This window comes from Oculina patagonica, unplaced genomic scaffold (assembly GCF_052425735.1).
Source record: "Oculina patagonica isolate OP01 unplaced genomic scaffold, crgOcupat unplaced2, whole genome shotgun sequence".
Taxonomy (NCBI): Eukaryota; Metazoa; Cnidaria; class Anthozoa; order Scleractinia; family Oculinidae; genus Oculina; species Oculina patagonica.
This window is the reverse complement of record NW_027558036.1, coordinates 1,285,603-1,305,620: the sequence shown is the minus strand read 5'-3', so window position 1 is coordinate 1,305,620 and position 20,018 is coordinate 1,285,603. Positions and strand designations below refer to the sequence as shown.

At 37.6% G+C, this 20,018-nt stretch overlaps 4 protein-coding genes across 4 annotated transcripts in view; 1 reads left to right on the top strand and 3 right to left on the bottom strand.

Annotated features, from left to right (window-relative positions):
• Positions 1 to 20,018, bottom strand: part of LOC144640164 (flavin reductase (NADPH)-like) — a 136,172-nt gene that overhangs the window by 11,380 nt on the left and 104,774 nt on the right. The window lies entirely within an intron of this gene.
• Positions 1 to 20,018, top strand: part of LOC144640148 (uncharacterized) — a 199,738-nt gene that overhangs the window by 83,453 nt on the left and 96,267 nt on the right. The gene's annotated exons all lie outside the window — the stretch shown is intronic.
• Positions 1 to 20,018, bottom strand: part of LOC144640157 (uncharacterized) — a 261,782-nt gene that overhangs the window by 174,430 nt on the left and 67,334 nt on the right. The gene's annotated exons all lie outside the window — the stretch shown is intronic.
• LOC144640142 (uncharacterized) lies at positions 4,638 to 19,521 on the bottom strand. Its single transcript, XM_078499353.1, has 9 exons — positions 19,440 to 19,521; positions 19,036 to 19,107; positions 15,001 to 15,075; positions 13,505 to 13,582; positions 13,103 to 13,177; positions 11,802 to 11,989; positions 10,942 to 11,067; positions 5,564 to 7,153; positions 4,638 to 5,099 (listed from the first exon to the last, which is right to left on the bottom strand). Exons 3-9 carry the CDS (start codon positions 15,072 to 15,074, stop codon positions 4,696 to 4,698), a joined length of 2,535 nt encoding a protein of 844 aa, XP_078355479.1. The 5' UTR covers position 15,075; positions 19,036 to 19,107; positions 19,440 to 19,521; the 3' UTR covers positions 4,638 to 4,695.

Below are 20,018 nucleotides of genomic sequence, written 5' to 3'. Positions count from 1 at the left end.
TCAACTCTCCTTTTTAACGTTCATCTTTTTGTTTCGTAAGAGAGCGCACAGTCATTCTTGCAGGGTTTCCTTAGTCGAGAACAGTGCTTCAGGAAGGAGAATGTAATTAGGGAAATAACTCACAGGAAAATGAGAACTTCAGTATTTCTCGTCTTATGCGTTTTGAGTTGCTTTTGTTTAAAGTTTGTTATCTATGATGTCGTTGGACAAAAAAGGTGAGATTCGTAAAAAATGGCGTAACTTCGTGCGCTTAAAGAATAAACCGTTATTGAGCTTTACTACCATGGATAGTATCCATGTTTCTACTGTGGCAGTGCTGTGTAGAATCAACATAGCATAGTCTTTACTTTATTTTAGATTACTTTTTTCTGCAACTAGAGTTACATTCTTTTTGAGAACCCGGTCGGGGACGGGGCTCTTCTTCAGTTGGACTATACTGGGGGGCTCCGGGGAAGTACCTTTTCGCTGGAATTTTATAAAAGGGGTGACAAAACTGTAAGCGAAACTGTAGCTATAGGCGAAAGTGGAAAATTACGAAAAGAAATACAGTATCGATCCTCTCTTTAGGTATCTAAAAGGGGTGCCATTTTCTATCGAAGGTATACGGAAGGCTTACCTTTTCTGTCAAAAATGGTATATGAAAGAGTAAGGGGTTTCGATGTCGGAACTGAGCCTCCCCGTATTAAAACAAAACATGTTTGAGTATCCCCCTCACCGAGGATCTTGAAACTTGTAGTAAACTACACTGATTGAAAACGTCGTTGGTTGAAACGTACTATAGCGACTGACTAAATAATAAATACACGTGGCAATCGCTAATTTTTATCGCGTCTTTATGAAAATCACAATCTCAAAGAAAAGTACTTGGGACACCAATTAGAACGCGACAATTCGTCACGAATGCTAGGAAATAGAGATCCCCCTCCCACCCACCCCCTTTACAATGTTACAACATTGGAAGTGGAAAGAGGGGGAATTACTAGATATTTTATGTTTCAGACGGCAGAAACAACAACAACAACAACAACAACAACAACAACAACAACAACAGCAAGTGTCCTTCTCCCATCGCCAATCTGAATTACTTTTTGCTCCGTCTGGCGTACCAAGCTTTCGTGCGCTTTTCATCTTCTCGAAAAAAAAACGAGTGCAACCCAGGTGATAGTGAAATCTCCTACGTAATACTACTTTTTAAGGGTTCGCCGCAAGATTTGTGTGTGAAAGGCCCCGTGTCAAGTACAAAATGACTTGCTATTAACTTATCACGCACAGTAAAAAGTAATGAAAATGGAGAATTTGGTCCTGAAAAAGAAATGAAACATACTTCGAGACAAAAATGAATGTGACCAATCTGTCAGTGGGGGTTATAAAGAGAGAAGCAGAGACACCAGTAAAGGTCAAAAGGAAGGCTTTATTAAAGGCTTATGTTTCCTTCTCCAGCAAAACATGACCCACTTTACAGTGTTTTCTAAACAACACGTAATGTTCTACCCTATTACATAAAACCTTGCTCATAATTAAAAGCCTTTCCGACGACAAACATGCTTGGTTAATCAGAACTGCTATGATTTTAATAGTAAGGTGGCTCTCCGCTGTTCAAGAAAATTTATTATCCAACACCGTTCCATGAAGTACAAATCACGCGCGATGCAAATACGTATTTTGCACGTTATACTCAGCCAAGATTACCTTTTTGGTTAGCTGGACACCCAGTGGTCACCAGCTCGTATTCCAAAAGCTCTCTTCGTATTCTGTCTTTCGAGGAATTTTCAATTAGAACCAGGAAACGAAGATCACACATTGCCTTTGCCAAGAGCAGTGTATTCCGATTGGTTTGTGTAATCGAACGAGTGTTTACGGGAGACGCCTTTTTAAACTTTGAGAGCATCGGTTTTATTCGGCATTGGAAACTATCAAATTTAAACCGGACTTTTTTTTGTAGAATGGAAACACTCTTCCGTTGTTTTGATCAGATGCACGGCGGTGCTTTATACTTTCTTAGTCGTGAACTGGAGATTCTTACAGAAGATGCCCCAAATCGTAAAGCATAAAGATCATGTTCCCTCCGTCAGACAATGTTTGCGTAATAACGCACAATTAACTTTGAAACAAATCATTTTATGAAAAATTCCTGCAAATGTTCCACAAAACTGAATGAACCTGCACTGAAAAAAAAAACAATTTCTGCAACAATTGTCTGAAGAATCTTAATCGACACAGGCGATTTTACTGAGAAAGTTTAAACAATTCTGATGCAAGAAAGCGGATGGATAATAAATTGGTTCAATGCGAAGCCAGCGTTGCGTACATTTTTCTCTATTTTTGTTTTTTGACTCGCCAAAAAGAATTGTAATGATTTGCCGTTAAGACTTGATTGAACTTCACAGCAGGGCAAGCATGTCTGTCGATAAAATTGAATGAACGTCACTTATCCTACAATAAAACTATCTGAGGACACAAAATACAACAATGCGCCACAGTCAAAAACACTACCAAATTCCTAATCACAAGTGACTTCATAAGACCTTGTATTTTCTTGTTTTGGACTAAAAACACTAACATATTCTTGATTATAAATAACATAATAAACTTTAGTATTTCTTGTTTAAAGACTGAAAACACTACCAAATTCTTGTATATCTTGTTTAGAGACTAAACACTACCAAATTCCTGATTATACATGAAATAAAAAACCTCACAAACTTCTTGTTTAGAGAGCAAGGGTAAGCATGTCTGTCGAGAAAATTGAATGAACGTCACTTATCCTACAATAAAACTATCTGAGGACGCAAAATACAACAATGCGCCACAGTCAAAAACACTACCAAATTCCTAATCACAAGTGACTTCATAAGACCTTGTATTTTCTTGTTTTGGACTAAAAACACTAACATATTCTTGATTATAAATAACATAATAAACTTTAGTATTTCTTGTTTAAAGACTGAAAACACTACCAAATTCTTGTATATCTTGTTTAGAGACTAAACACTACCAAATTCCTGATTATACATGAAATAAAAAACCTCACAAACTTCTTGTTTAGAGAGCAAGGGTAAGCATGTCTGTCGAGAAAATTGAATGAACGTCACTTATCCTACAATAAAACTATCTGAGGACGCAAAATACAACAATGCGCCACAGTCAAAAACACTACCAAATTCCTAATCACAAGTGACTTCATAAGACCTTTGCATTTTCTTGTTCAGAGACTAAAACACTACCAAATCCTTGATTATAAATGGAATAAGAAAACCTTAGTATACCTTGTTTAGAGACTAAAAACGCTACCAAATTCTTGATTATAAATGAAATAAAAAACCTCACAATCTTCTTGTTTAGAGACTAAAACATTACTTAATTCTTGATCATAAATAAAATCACGACCTTAGTATTTTTTGTTTGGTGGCTATAACCACTACAAAAAACCTTATTATAACTGTTGTTATGAAGTGAAATATTATTTTTAGTGCTCCGTAATTTTAGTTCATGATTTATTGTTTATAACTTTGTAAAACATGAGAATCTTGTGATTTAAGACCTTAGACCTTGGCATTTTCTTGATAGGAGACTAAAAAACGTTACCAAATTCCTAATTATAAATTTCATTATTATACCTTAGTATTTTGTTGCCAAGACACTAAAAACACTACCAAATTGCTACTTATAAATGGCAGTACCAAATTTCTTACTATTAATAACTTTATTAATCCTGAGTACGTATTTTTTGTTAGTGTCTGAGAACGCTACCAAATTCCTAATTACAAATTACATCAGCTAACATCATTCGACTAGTATCTTCTTTTTAAGTGAAGAATAACAATATATAACAATAGAGTTGATGTTCGCGGGCGTAAATATGTTTTTGGCCCGACTCAGGCTCATTTTAAAAAATGAGCTCTGAGAAGGGCCAAAAACATATTTACGCCCAAGAACATCAACTCTATTACTATTATGATCATTTCAGAGGGCATTAAGTTAAGGAACCAAAAAAAGTAAGCGATATCTTAAAAACTGCCGACTTGCGAGTCGGCGTTTATTTCAGATTGAAAACTAGGTTTAAAAGTTTAAAAAACTTGGCAGACAACCGCAAAATTACTCAAAACAATCTTTGCTTGAAAAGGAAATTACAGAATTCTATCGGCAGCAAAGAAATAGTCGTCATTTAGAAGTGTTAAAATTAATTGTACTGTTTGGAATATGCCTGAAATTCAACTGAGCGAGTTTTGCTCGACGATGACAAACTTACATTCTTTTCGCCGCCTGGATTCTTCTTTGAGTTTCTGTAATTCCTCTTCATCTAGCTGAGAAGACTGAAAATTTGCTTTCCCGTTCAGTCCTTCAAAAATTTTGTCGTTATAAAGCTCAAAAACAGTTTTGAAGCTTCTCGACTCAAATTAAACGAAGCTTGAAAATATGCCAGCTTGTGCCAGCCAGCAAGAAAACGGCGCGAACAGAATGGTTTTCAGTTCTGATCGTTAATAACGTTAACTTTTTTCAGTCTAATTGGTCCACCGCAGCGGGCTAAAATATATTTTAGCCCGCTGAATTCTCCATTTTAGCCCGCAAAATACGCCACAATGCCCGATGAAATGATTATAATAAAGGTTTACGCCCCCCCCTCTTACAAACAGATTTATGGCGTCTTTAAAAGCAATGATATCCATGTGATACCTTGCAACATTTTAACACTGCTCAAAAGGAGGTCTCGTATGTTTCGTTTGGTGGCTCATGAATGTCCGCAATGACTACGTCACTTTCAGGATAAATCGTGCTAGGTTTGGGTTTTTTTATTTTAGTCACCTCACTTCTGGTATCGGCTTTCTTGTCACCATTCTGAGTTTCCTTCACGTTAGTTTCGTCGATTTCCTTAAGGGTAAATTCCATAGCTCCGGTGTCTTTTAAAGTGCTTGAAATCGACGGCATGTTTATCTTTCCCGTTTGGAGTTGTTGCTTAAGAGCATTCCTGCCAACCAATCCACGTAATTCGCCCTGTAACTCATTCAGAGGCAGCAGCATGGCCAAACAACACGAAAAGGACCATTGTGGATTTTTGCGCCACTCTTTTATGTGGCGGTAAACTAGTAGAAGGTACTGGCCTGCAAAGAAAAAGAAGCTACGGATTAGTAATTAATCAATTAATAATGAGGACTCGATAATAATAATAATAATAATAATAATAATAATAATAATAATAATTAAAACATATTTATACAGGATGACCATTTTATTTATAAAAACTGCTATCCTTATGGGTCCTGTGTAAACGATAAATTGTATTCGTAAACTGTCTGAATTGCTTTAGAGTGCTCCAGTATAGATAATTGGACCGCTTTCTGGGACTGGCTTGTTCATATAGCGAATCTTCCGTGGGCCGATGACCGTCATTGAAAATGACCGATGATTGATGCATTTTCAAACTTTTACCCACAAGGTATATTTGGCTACAAACCATCCGCAGTACATTGGCATAGAGTAAATAACCCCCCCCCCCCCCCTCCACAAAAGAGGTATTTGCCTTTGCAGGTTAAAATTTTAAACATGTCAAAACCGCGATACTTACCCACCAAAAGTCCAATCACCAAAGAGTTAGCTCCGATGACTAATACTGTAAACACAGTGCTGTCCACGTATGAGTCTATTGAGGCGGGTATGTTTTCTTTGGGAATCTTGCTAACAGTTCCAATGCCGAGGTTGACGAAGGTAACCGCAAGGGATGTCAGCATTAACCTGTTCTCGAATTTATCCAATATGGGGTGGACATATGCAAAGAGCATTCCATAGAGACCTGACATGACACACGCAAGTCCAACATAGGCCCTGCTTTCTCCTCCCACAAGTATCAAACCGGATGTCAATACAACCTTCCGAACCATCTCGACAAACTCCCAATACCACGAATGAGAATTATAATTCTCGAATAGGAATCGCAATCCCCTGGAAACTTCTGTGCTTGGTTCCTGTGTGTGAGATGTTTCGTTGTCAGCTTCGCTTTCACCAATCACCTTTCGTTGTTTCCAAAGAACTGTCATCGATACGGCTGGCAGAAGGAGTATGTAGAAAACCGCACAGTATGCAACGATGACCAAACGATTGTACTCTGGACCATGGCATATTATGTTGTAATCGGCTTTGAGGAACTTTGGACATTCCTTTTCGTTTTCGTCGTCACAAAGTTCCCGACAAGCCAAGGGGAGCACGTTTGCTGCTTTAGAGCATGTACTCAGGTACGTCACGTAAAGAACAAAAAACAAGTTTCTGTAGATTAGTTCTTTCGCTTGTGAAGTTTTCACTACTAGATCCCTTTCATCTAAACTGCTCCGCATCAGAAAGAGCTTTCTCAGTCCGTAGATAACGAGAGACATCGTGATGGCGGTAGCATTTAAAGCGAGAATGGCAAACAAGCTTCCAAATGCATCGACTTTCAAACCTGGTAGTATGCAGTGAATAGGTGCCATCTGGAGTACGTTCAGCTGTAACAGTTCTGAATATTTCCCAATAAGCGCGAGTGATTCTGGCCACTTTATGTAGGCAAACGCTTCCAGGACACCAAACGTTACTTGGTAAAATCCTATTACGATCTTCAGTCTTCCAAGAATCATATCCACTGTAGAGCGTCCAGTACTCTTCTTGCATTTCTTTTTGCTTGTCCACACCACGAGTGCAACAATAATCGCAATCACAGCTGCTGCAATTGACAGCTGGCCAGCCATCCAGGTCTTTGTTGGACATGTTTTGCATGTTTGCATTTGCTTATAGTACCCAGCACTGCACACCTCACATAATGGACCTTCATAACCATCGTCACATTTAGAATCTAGATCTCCCCTGCACGATTCCTTTCTTGGACATCTATGTGTCTTAGGCAGAACGTAAGGGTACTCTAAGAGGGAACCGTTACGCGAAGAATTGCGTGAAGAATTTCCTACAACAGGAGTGATGTTCACGAGATTCATGGTGTACTTTTCATACAATAGTTTGTGTGTATTGTTTCCCCATTTCCACCAGTAGCCAGACTCAAGAGTAGCATAGTCATTCACGCATTTCAGTCCAGGCTGATCACACTGTTTACAACCTTCAAAAAGATGACCCCGGAAAAATCCATCCAAGCATTTGCAGGCTCTGAATCCTGCAAAAATGCTTGTATTTGTTCCTGCAATAAAAGTGGAAACTATATATTAGAAATTATATAATTAATTACATGAGCTACAGTAGACTCGTGAGCGCCATCTCACTGTCTATTTAACTTGGTTTAAATGGGGCAAGCATCCTGCATACCGCTAGGATTTATTAGATTTGTCGAAACGTGGGATCATTTCCCCAAAGTGCAGTCTGCGAAGTTGTGATCTTCGAATTATATCAATTAACAACTTTTTACAAAAGAGAGCATGCTCTTTTGTTTTTGATTGTTTTAATGGAACTGTGTGTTCTCCGTTTAAAAATTACTTTGAACGATTACATCATAACGCCAACACTAGAAACAACGGGAAAACAGCAAAACTGCCCAAAGTCAAACTTGATTTTGCGCGCCGTAGTTTTTATTTTATAGGTGCCTCGATTTTTAATTCTTTACCTTTGAATTTAAGAAACATTAATTCTAGACTTTTATTTAGGAAAGCGTTTTTAACTTAGTGCATGATCCGCTTTTTACACAATTTTCATTATATATTATATATAACTAGTAATTTTTAATTAGCAGGACCCCGTTGATAACAGTACGCATGTACTGAAGGGCTATCCTGGATAAACATTCGATTATTATTATTATTATTATTTATTATAAGTGTTGAAAGAAATGATGGTAAATATCAAGCTTTGCACAACACAGTTAAAGAGATATTCGTTATTCAGTGCCACTCGCTACTCGCTCACTTCACTTCACTTCACTTCACTTCACTTCACTCGAAAACGATTCTCGATGTTAATTTTTCGATGACTTTATGGTAGGTAAAACTTTATTTATACACGGAATCCATTCATGTTTCATGCTCTTCCATCCAGCCGTGTCTAAATAAATCAATTAACTAATTAAAATATCCAACTACATTACTTAAGTCTACATTACCTAGTCTACAATTCTAAACTGCAATTACGATTCTTTAGCTGGATCTTTGATTTTCTACGATTTTCTGCCTGACGTCAATATTGCTCGCGCGGGCTAAAATTGCGCTAGGAACTCTAAACAAAACGGAAAAGAAAAAGAGTTCCATTTCTTTTACCGCGCTTGAACAAATTTTTATACAAGAGAAAACTTCAAAATACTTTCACATAGGTCTTAAAATCTGGGAGGAGAAACAATACGACAATAAGAAGTAGATAAACAACCGACAGAGGAGTTTTAATTCTTTCTTTCATTATCGCTCGCGACGCATGACGTCATATTAGTGCGCTCTCGCACACGCAATTCAATTCTCTTCGGAGGTCGTAAAAGCCAGATTTTGATACAGATTTTCTCGAAAACCTACCGTACAACCCATTATGAAACTTTCACAATTAATTTTAAGGGGTGAACCACGTCCACAGCCAAAAAAAAAAATCTGTAAGACAGATTTTGAGCTATTTTTAAAATCGGCAAAATATCACATATTTTGTTTTTGCGAAAAATCTGTCTAATGTCTAATCTCTGAAATTTTGAGGTAGGGTCATACGGGTAGATTTTGAGAAAAACGCCGTTTTAGCTACTAGTGCCTTCCCCTCTTAAGCACTCGGCCGTTCATTTTAGCTTTTAATTGGCATTTTTATTTTCCAAATGTCACATATGATGGTTTTAGGATGTAACAAACAGTTAAAAGAGAAAGATAAAATTTTTCTGGAGATTCTTCAAGAGAGTTAAAAGTTGGACTGATTTTCCCTCTCAAAACTGTATCAGGCCACCTTAAAGAAACATGTGGGGAAACAACTATAAGAGTATACATTCCTGTAAATCACAATCTAAGATCCAAGGTACAATCTTTATTCCCACATTAATCGAGAGTAATAATAATAACAAGTTATGAATTTATATTGCGCTTTTTAACATGTAAATGAGCAAAAGCGCATTACAATATTAAAACTTAAAAATATTAAAATATACTAACTATGTACATTACAATATTAAAACATAAAATTATTAAAATAAACTAACTATATACACATTATTGACCAGATCTAAAAGTTAAAAAAAAGCTAATTTAAAAAGATATGTTTTAAGACGAGATTTAAAACTAAAAATAGAACTAATATTACGAAGGCTAGCTGGAAGCGCATTCCAAAGTGTAGGCGCACTGACACTGAAAGATCTGTCACCAAAAGACTTTTTCATTTTCCCTTCTGGGTGCACTAAAAGCGTACCTGAATTTATAGAGCGCAGTGAATAGCGTGCGTGCTTCCTTACCTTAATTAAGTTACTAATATAAGTTGGAGCCATGCCATTAAGAGCCTTAAAAGTTAAAAGTAAAATTTTTAAAAGAATTCTATATCTAACAGGTAACCAGTGTAGTTCTTGTAAAACAGGTGTGATGTGGTCATATTTACAACTCGAAGTAAGCAGCCTAGCCGCGGCGTTCTGCACTCTCTGCAATTTAGCAATCTCGCAGTCCGGTAGCCCATAAAGAAGTCCATTGCAATAATCAATTCTACTAGTAACAAACGCGTGCAAAACCATTTCTAATTTATCCCTTGCTAGAAATTTACTTATTCGCTTAATATTGTGTAGCCAAAAAAATGACGCACTGCAAGACTTTGAAATATGAGTCGACATAGAGAAATTAGAGTCGAACCAGGAGCCAAGATTGCGAATTTTTGACACAGGCTTAATATCTGTTGTGCCAACACGGATTGTACAATCATTAATTTTCAACAGTTGCTGTCTAGATCCGATAATAAGAAATTCAGTCTTATCATCATTTATCTTTAATTTATCTTGGTACATCCATTTCCTTAAGTCATTGATACATCTCTCCATGGTACACACGGCCTCCGCTTGGTCTGTTGGACTATTGGGATTGAATGACAGGTAGAGCTGAGTGTCATCAGCGAAACAGTGGGCGTCGGGCAGGTGGGCTTGTACTATTGTACTAGAGTGCAATTTCCAGGATCGCTATTTATTTTATCCTCAAGGCTAATTTATACATCAATATAAATTCAAGGCAATGTCATAACCATAGACCTGCTTAAGTACTCCTTCTAGCGAGAGAATCTACCAGTTCACTTCCTGTCATGGATCACTCCCTGCACGTGATCCTCTAACGTCGAATGATCTCACTCTGACAATCATGTGCTGGCTGTCATGCACAGTGTCGACCGATCTAGCTGAATTGTGTTAAAATGATCCCAGATAGCTGTTCCACAAAAGAATTTCTCCGAATTTCAGCCTGGTTAGAAGCTGTGGCTTTAAAATGGTATAAAAAGGAACAAAACGATTTCGAGAAATCGGAGAAACACTTTCAAAGTGCTATATGTAACGAATTATTTGCGATGTTAAACGCGCTACGGCGATGTCAGAGGCGTGTTAACAAACTTGATAAAGCGAAATGGTTAATATTCTAATAATTAGCTAAGCCTGGCAGAGCAACATTTCATTCGGTTTTCAATCGCATAACAAAAAGCCTCCCTTCCTCATCTCCGTTGGATTTGCTAAGGTATACCTTAGTGACCTAGTGTCCTTCGTTCCCTTACCCCCTCTCCCAGAAATAATTCTGTTTTTATTGCTTGCCTCTATAGTAAGCGTTACAGTTTGGCAGGTTAGGTGTCCACAATTAGTAGAGGGGACTTTTCCCCTCAGCTACTACAGTTTGACACGATAATAAAGTTATTATTATTATTATTATTATTATTATTATTATTATTATTATCATTATTTTTATTATTATTATTATTATTATTATTACAGATTGGAAACATGAAACAAACTAATATATCTTGTTTTATCGATTAAGATCTGCTCTTTATTTATGTGCTTACCTTGTGGACAAGCAATGCAATCTTGTGCCCTTTTTCCAGGCGCTTTGTTGTGGGGGACAAAAGTTCCATCGGGACATTTCAGGCAGCTGTCGTTAACATACGCTTTAGTGTCCGAGTAAAAACCACCTATGTAAAAAAATGTAAATGTAATTTATTCGAAAAGGAAAACAAACACAGTGATGGACAATTTATTGTTATGGTTTACAATAGAACATCCATGTTTCTTAATGCGATGATCATGAATGGTTTTTGTGTGTGATGCCCACAAATTGAAGCAAGGGTCCTCTTTACTAAACGCTTTCTTTTCAAAATGTGATCTAAAAACAGCAAATACTGCTACATTGTCGTCCCCATTATAATCATCATTATCATCAACAGCAGAATAACCAACAACGAAAGCTACAAGGAACAAGCATTCGCAAACAAATACTAATAAATCTACAAATTATAGCAAATAAAAAAAAGAAATTACGAAAATAGAGTGAAATTCAAAATGCACTAGGAGTGAGAAGATTGCCGTACATACTGATTGACTCGGCCATATCTATTACGGTTTGAAAAGTAACGAGTTATTTTTACTAGTAAAAGGTAATTTATAGGTTTTCTCTCAAGTTGGATGAAATATTATTCTAGATTACTCGTCCAGTAACGGTAAAAAAACAGTTTTTATTTTTTCCAAAATGATTAGTTATTTCCACGAACTGCAGACCTATTGTAGTAAACATGGACCTTATTTTAATTCCATATCATCAGTTGTGAATTTAAACATATCGGTTGATATCTCATCACTCTCAATTTTCGGCTCCTTTGAATACATATTAAGAACGTTCATATACGGATGAACCAGTCACCAGACTTACCCGCAGGACATTCCAAGCACTGAAACCCATCAGGATCGCTGACAGAGGCATTGACAAACGTTCCCGTGGGACATGGAGCAACTTTGTATTTACTGTTGCTGCTACTTGCAAATCCAGCCCGGTGAAAGGCCTCTAGTAACGCGACTGGCAACCTGGGAATGGTTATGTACTCCGAGCTACCTAGACCACTAAAATGTAAATTAAAAAAAAAAGCTTTAGTAAGGAAATCAAAAGTCCGGTAATAAAAAAAGAAAGTCTGTGCAATATGGACAATCGCTGACGCAGCCTAAGAGTATCCGCTTTGCATAGCATGAAGCGGCTAACAGACGCAACTTTTCCAACACCAAAATCTGACAAGTTGTGAAATGTCAGCTGGACGTTTGGGGCAATATCTCCCACACTTTTGACGGTTTCAAGTGTAAAAACCGCGATATTACGAGCTGCGCACGCGCCCAGGTCTTCGAGCTGATTTTCCATCTAATTCACCTGTAAATTTTCAAGGTTATTGTATGAAAAGCTGACCACATGTTTTCATGGTCTACGCTGTTGTAGACTATAGAAAAAATGTCCAAAACTTTGCAGTGAAACCACTCCCCTTCCGGCTCGTGGATTCCCTTTAGTTTTAAACATTTTACGACGTCATGCCTATCGTTCATAAGAGTGTAGACCATGGAAAAATGTTGTCGATTTCTTATTTTACAATAACTGAGCGAATTCCTGCGGGCTGATTGGCTAATTTTTATTGTCAAGAAGTGAACAGACGAATGAAAGCGAAAGTTTTGTCAAACTTTTCAGTACTGATTCAGCGCTGCATTCTTGATAAGGCAAGAATCATACCACAAATCTAGTAGTCTTCAATGAGGAAATCATCTAAAATTTATGGTTTAAAACTTATGAAACCAATGCAACCTTTGAGTGAAAACTGACGAGGGTGTTTATTGACGCTTCAGACCAGCTGAACATCGGCGGTGAGCGGGAAATTTGCGCTGTCGATGAAATTAAGAAGCTGAACGGCGTTTTAGTGGATAATTTTGTGAATTAGCTGATAATTTTGTGAACAGTTTTCACTGGATTTATGGTTAGTTGAGCAATTCGAATTTTACCTTGTATTCCTGGTCGTATTCTTACTACACGTTACTAAACAGTGACCCATGCCAAGGCTAAAACTCGAAACCTCTCAATCATTAGTCCAGTTGACTAACCACTGCACCTCTTACCCCGTATAAAGAATAAAAGAAAGGAATACTCTGGAAATCAAATGTATCATAAATGTATACAAATTGTTACGGCAAGTTACATACAGCTGTACAATACAACGTTCCTTCTGATTAGGGCCCACAATTTTCACGGTGCCGATTTGTCCATCTTCCATGCTTCTACAGGACACAAAGTATATTATGTCAAAGCTTGTTAATAACTGTAATGCTGTTTGCCCAGTAATTGTCACGATTGGCTCGCAATGGTTTCCCTTTGCTATTAGCCCTGGCTCTACTAGTTGGTTATTATGTCCGTCTATTTGCTGTCCATTCATAAAATATATTATACAGAGAAACGTTTTGTTTGTAGACTATTAAATTCAGCGCAAAAGAACGCGTGAGAAACAATACAAAATAACCTTGGTTTCAACTTTCTTGCTTCATTTTTCAATTTTTACTTTTTCTATTTCTAAGTGCAGTGGATAAACCGAATTGCGTCATACTTACATGTCTGCTGTCAGATTAGAAAAGTCCTCAGTGAAAGATCGAAGACTCACTGATTTTAGGTCCGTCCGTATCATATATCTAATGAAAGTAAAATCACTAAGTAAGCAACCGTACATTTCGAAAAGCTGTAACAACAGTAACACGTCTGAGTATTCAGGAGTATTGTGGTCTATCAGTTGCACGTAAACATTTGTTTGCAAATCGCTGACCAGTGCATAAAGTGAAACATTTTAAACTTGACAGTGATGGAAATGAAATGTTAGTAGACTTCAAGCTTTACGAATATTTTCCCAATGAGTCTGGGTTTTCTTCTAACAACCCGTTACTTTTGAGACCTTGATGCTTCCAGTTTTGTACTGCAAGGAAACTCATGGGAGCACCGTTCGAGCCCTCTTGATCTCGCGCACTGAGTTTGATATGGAGGGCGAATATTTGTATTAAGCCGAATGCAAATGGAACTCTAAATCATTGCCAGTGGGCATGTATGGTTAGTTTCAATTAAGAACTGACTAATCAGGTTTTTTTATTCGCCCCACGGATAAAAACAAGTTCACGGTCTTTCTAGGTCAGTCATAGAACCAAGCTAGCTGTTGCCCTGTAGGTTTTTCATCACTAATTTACTAATTTGTGGAAGCAGAGCTGAATTTCGAGCGATATTAAACAAAGTGAGGTTCAAAACTGCGCACGCGAAATGGCACAATTGGTTTTTAATCTTCGAATTTAAACCAAATGAAGGTCACGCTGAACTACCCTCGAATAGTAACACTTAATGACTAGTTCCGAGGGAAACAGTCAATTTTGTTTCTCGGAGCCGAGGCGGAGCGGCGGGAAACATTGAGATTCGAGGTAAACAAAGTTAACCTGGTTTTCCCAGGGAACAGTAATTAAGTGATTTGTTGTATGGTCACAGCAAAGACTTAAGAAAAACGGCGGTGGTCAGTCAACATTCGCAAGCAACAGTGCACTGTTACCGCTGACGTCATAGATTTTGCAATGTGTCCTCTCAGATACTTATGGCGGGAAACAGTTTTATTGTTAGATTTCATGTGACCTGAAGTAGCCATGAGAGCGCGCGCTGTTGGGGAAAAGATTCCAGCTATATAACAATAATTTCATTCACCTGTTGAATTCAGGCGCAAGATGGCAGACAATTCACGCTTCGCTTGCTTGCTTGCAAGTGCAAATGCAAGAGCAATTCAAATACAAAAAAATGACAAGTCTCCCTTCCTTGAGCTTGGATTTCCGCTTGTGTTATGCTAGTTCACACTTGTTTTTCCTTGCATTTGCGTTTGCATTTGCATCTCTCGTGTTAACCAGCCCTGAAGGTGGCTTGGCAATGGTTTATAACACTAGCATTTTTAATGTGCAAAAACATATACATGAGCTTTAAACCGTTGCCAGTCATCTTTAAGATGTCTAAACATCTAGGAAAAAATACGGCCACAACTTATTGCAAGCAGGTGAACTTGTTGCAAACAGTTAAGAGCAATACTTACATAGAAAGCTTCCCGCTATTTGGAATCGTGAAGGCTTCATACGAAATTGACTTGATAGGATTGTCTGAAAGCATTCTACGAAAAATATAACAGCATATGAAAGAGAAGTACTTATTCAATCACACAAATGTTATCCTTACGACTTGCACTTTAAATTCAAATAATTTTGGAAATCTCTCTTTTTTTGTTTTGTTTGCGCTATCGCTTAAGTACATCCTCGAAGGCAAAAGTATTCATACAAAAAAATGGCAAACAGTTCTTAAATTTTTCTAACCTAACCCATCTCTGTATTTTCCAATTAATTTAAAATATACTTTTTCCTTTATTGGTTTATTATTACATCATTGCTGTTTTTTTACCTAATTCAGAAATGTTAAAGTTAAGATTTCCTTCGATTAGAAAGTGACGACCGGACACAATGACCTGACATGTCTTGACATAGACAACCCAAGGATGTACAAGATAAGATACTTGCTCATCCTATTGTGATGAATAAATAGTGCAGTAGCTATAGCCACTGGCCTATTGCCAATAATTGTAGACAAAAGGGAGTCCCTCGTTTTTCTCAGGGTCAGTCAAGTGGACGAGCATGCGAGTTCGTGGAAAATCATTTCGTACGAGGAGGATGCGCTCGCGTGTCGTATCTTCTCAAGCGAAGAAATTTTCTGACAGGCTACCATGCTCGCCTCTCGCAAGCTTGCGGTCTTCTCGTAAGGTGGCTGGTAATTAGTTTTAAGCACTTTCAAGCTCTAATACTTTGATGAATCAATATTACCACTGTTTACTACTTGGAGCTAGGCCCTACCCGATTATGCTAGCAAAACTGGTATTTTATGCTCCCAGTTTCACAGCGGTCAAACGCAACAGTTGCCGTTACATCCAGTCTTCGCCGCCTCGAACTTTCGACTTGAAAGTGGGTAAAATTTTGTAAGAAATCGTTAAAGAAATAGTACGGTGAAAGCACATTTCAAGCTGGAACACTTAGTGGAGATGAATTATCAAATTTTCAATCCATAAGCGGCGTATAAACCTTAACTTTCCTGAGATAGATGTTGTCGAACGAGTCTTTTTTTAAAACCTTTCCTGAATGTTCTCTACCAAGCGCTTTTTCGAAAAATAAAATAAAAAGATAGGTCACCATGCTCGCAAAAAGAGATACGATGGGTCAATCTCACCCCATTTACGCTCCATTTATCTATTTATCACGTGCGTTATGATCGGTCCACATTACATTTTGCGGTGGCTGGAAGCACAGTTTATTAATGTAATGCTTAAACAAACTTAATTGCTAGAAAGACGCCACCATAACGAACAGTGTAACATATAATGAACTTACAGAAACTTATAGAAACCATTGGGAAACCGTTGTCAGCCATAAAAAATAACCTTCCAGCTCTATTTTGTATTCTATGTCCGCTGGGTGCGGAGCCCTTTTAATCGGTTATCTCACACTATATCTCAACAGGGTTGGATAAGGGAATTGTATACAGTTAAAGTACTTTCTCAGATATAGATGTTGTCGAACGAGTCTTTTTCTGAAACTTTTCCTGAATGTTCTCTACCAAGCGCTTTTCCGAAAAATACAATAAAAAAGATACAGTAGGTCACCATGCTCGCTAAAAGAGATATGATGGGTCAATCTTACCCCATGTACGCCCCATTTATTTATCACGTGCGTTATGATCGGTCCACATTACATTTTGCGGTGGCAAAACTTAATTGCTAGAAAGTCCCTAGCATAACGAACACTGTAACATATAATAAACTTATAGGAAAACTCACACAAATCGAAACGACAACAACTCAAAATATTCCTCCAGTCCTTGTCATTGTGTTCAAGGATTTTCATTGCGTCGACGAGTAAAGGAACGTGAACGCTTTTAACTATACCGTTTTTCCTTCCGAAAAAAATCCTAACTTTCTAACTCAGGGAGGACAATCTGTATGCCAAAATTATGCAATAAAAATATAGGTAACTATATTCGTTTACAAGAAAACGAAGATTTATTTCCCTGGCCGCCGTTTTGCTTATGTGCGCGCGCAAATTACGCGTAAAATTATGCGCGGTAAGGATGTGCAAGGCGGTACTGAGGAATCACTTCAACATAATAGGGACTTCAAGCAAAGAAAACGCGGTATGCACGGACGATGACCGAGAAGCCAGAGGCTAAGGAAAAGGTCACAAAATCAACTGCGCATGACAGGCGAAAAAAATTCACGTTCTTGTTTGGCCCCGATTTGAGACGAGTCGTTTTTGCGTTGTCTGAAAGCGAACGTGTTATTCGCTTTCTCTGCTCTTTTAACTCTAATAACCCAGCGATAGAATTCAAAATAACTTTAATCGCTTGTTTTCTTTTATCGTGCAAGATTGTTTATTGTTGTGATGCTATTTTTTTTTTCTCAGAAACGCCGTTCCGCTGTTACGTTAGGTAAAATTGAAAATAAACTCAGCATACATTGATTGCAATCGAAAGTTTGAGTTCAGAATCGCTTAAACTGTTTAGTAAGACGAAATGTTTAACTAAGTAAGGCGGGCAGAGAGCTTGGTAATTTTTGTTTCAAATTAAAGAAGTCCAGGATAACGATTCTCTTTGATCTTTGTCAGCCGGCACATTTGCCGCGCTAAATGATAACATCTACCGAGAGCATACTAGAAGCTACTAGACGGGCTGTAGAAGGTTGAACAAGAACGACGTAAATAATCAGTGAACCAAGCGTCTCTGTGTAGGATGCAAAACTTTCAACTAATCATTTAGTATTTTAAACAAAATTTCAACAGCTCGAGGTCGACTAATCACGGAAGCACGCGAGAGAATATATTCGCACAAGGAGACGTGACGAGCGCGGGCGTCCCTTTTTGTACGAAGTGATTTTCTCGGCAGCTTGCGTAGTCGACTACTCGACTGCATCCTGAGAAAAATTAGAGAATTCCCGTTGTCTACTTTAAATAAACATGATAACATGACACAACACTTCTGAAGATATAAAAAAATCACTGGCTTTACATGCTACGACTCTATCGTGCAGTGCCGACGCAATAGCTGTTATTACAATTATTAGAGGTTTGACATAGGAAAACGAGAAAATGGCTCTTTCTGCATTTTGTTTACCTATATATAGACCATTATGATTTCGCCTCATTCGCATATCGTCTTAACGACGATTATTTTTCACAGGGGCCCAAATGTAATTACAGCGGTCGCATCATTCACTTGTCTTGCCATGATTGCTATTAGACTTAGTAAACCTTATGATGGATCGTGCGTTGAAAGTTCTTTTTATTGACGAAACATATTCTGGTGGTATTGAAGCTAATACCAACAGAATGGATAGGAAATTTCGTAATATTTCAACTCGATCGGAGCTGCCGATATCATTGTTTAACAAAATTTGCACTTTCCCCTTTTCACTGTTGTATTTAAGTTACTTGTTCAGCATTTTTAAAATATTGGTAACTCGAGCACTTAGCTCGTTATATATTAACCCTCGGATGTACAAAGAGGGCGGGGGGAGTGGATGCTACCACCCACCCCCCCCCCCCCCCCGTAAGATTTTTTTATAATGCTGAAACTCTCAATAGCTGTTAGTTCTTCCCTTACAAAAATTTTAAGACGTCAACCACCTGTCCATTATTTTTGACGTTGCCATGGCAACGTCATAATTACAAGCATGTCTGGCCAACGATCGCCAATTTTGACATTTTTCTTTATTTTTTCCAGCTTTTTTACAACAAAATTGTAAGATTTGCGTAGTTTTATATTCCACAAGCATTTTGATTTAATTTTGTATCAATTTCCGTTATTTTGTGACTTTCTAAAAAATTGGTCAAATCCAAGTTGGCGAATCTATTTTCTACGCGGTGAAAAGTTATTTCGCTTCGCCTTAATAGAACGAAATCTTTAGGGGGTTTCATAAACCTTCTTTCCCTCCACCTTGTATCACGCTGGTGACTTGGTGTATGAATTTGGTACGTCCGATGGTTAAAATCATCGTTATTTGTCGTAACAAGGTCAATGGTGTCGCTTCCATACTTACACATATTCAAGGTTTGTGTGGCTGCTAAACGCCTTACTTGGTATATGGCTTATCTTGTTATTTTGTAAAAATCTAGTAAAAAAAAATAAATTAATCACCAAAAGATATATCAATACAAAAAAAATGAGCTAACGGATTGTATGGATCGTGCATGTAATGCCATTCATGGGTTGTATTAGCTCAAGTGAGTAGAATGGACACCCCTCAAGGGCAGATACTAAAAATAACAAATACACATTTTTCTGACACTTATCATTGTAGTTCATTCTATGTAACATTCTTTGAAGTTTACTTGCAGTAAATTTATTATAAACATTTCCACGCAGGTGACTTAGTCCGATAAGAAGTAGTAGCAGCTGCAGCAGCAGCTTAACAATTCTATCTTCTAGCGAATAGGTACTTACAGATATACAAGGTCCTTCAGATTGGAAAAATGCCCATCTTCGATGCTCTTGATTTTATTGTCTGCCACATTTCTAAGGGATAAATATTTCAAGTTCAGTGCATCAAAGAAGCAAACTAGTCAACTCCAGTCTTACAAACTATCATCAAGAAATTAGTTATAGCCGAAATGAAAGTCTCCCAAACTTTTTACTTTTTTCTAAAAGGAAGCTTTAAAATCAATTTTTCTCTCATTATTTAGGTAAAGCCTTCCAAAATAGGCCTTATCACGGTTTTCGATGCCATCTTGACGAGTAGGTAGAAACTGCAGTGTTTGTTTGGGAATCTGCCGGAAAATATCTTTTGCAAAAATTTGGACAACTCATGAATCGTAAAGTTAGATACTAAGCAAAAGATTTTATTCGCCGAAATTGAAATATGTAGCTGGGATAGAAAGCGTTCAGTCACGTTTTTAATTTCCCTTACATTTGTCTATAATTTTTCCTGCAAACCGCGTCAATCATGCGTAAAAAATACAGACAAATGTATGGAAAATTTAAAACTTAACTGAACGCTTTCTAGCCCAGCTACATCCTTCAAAC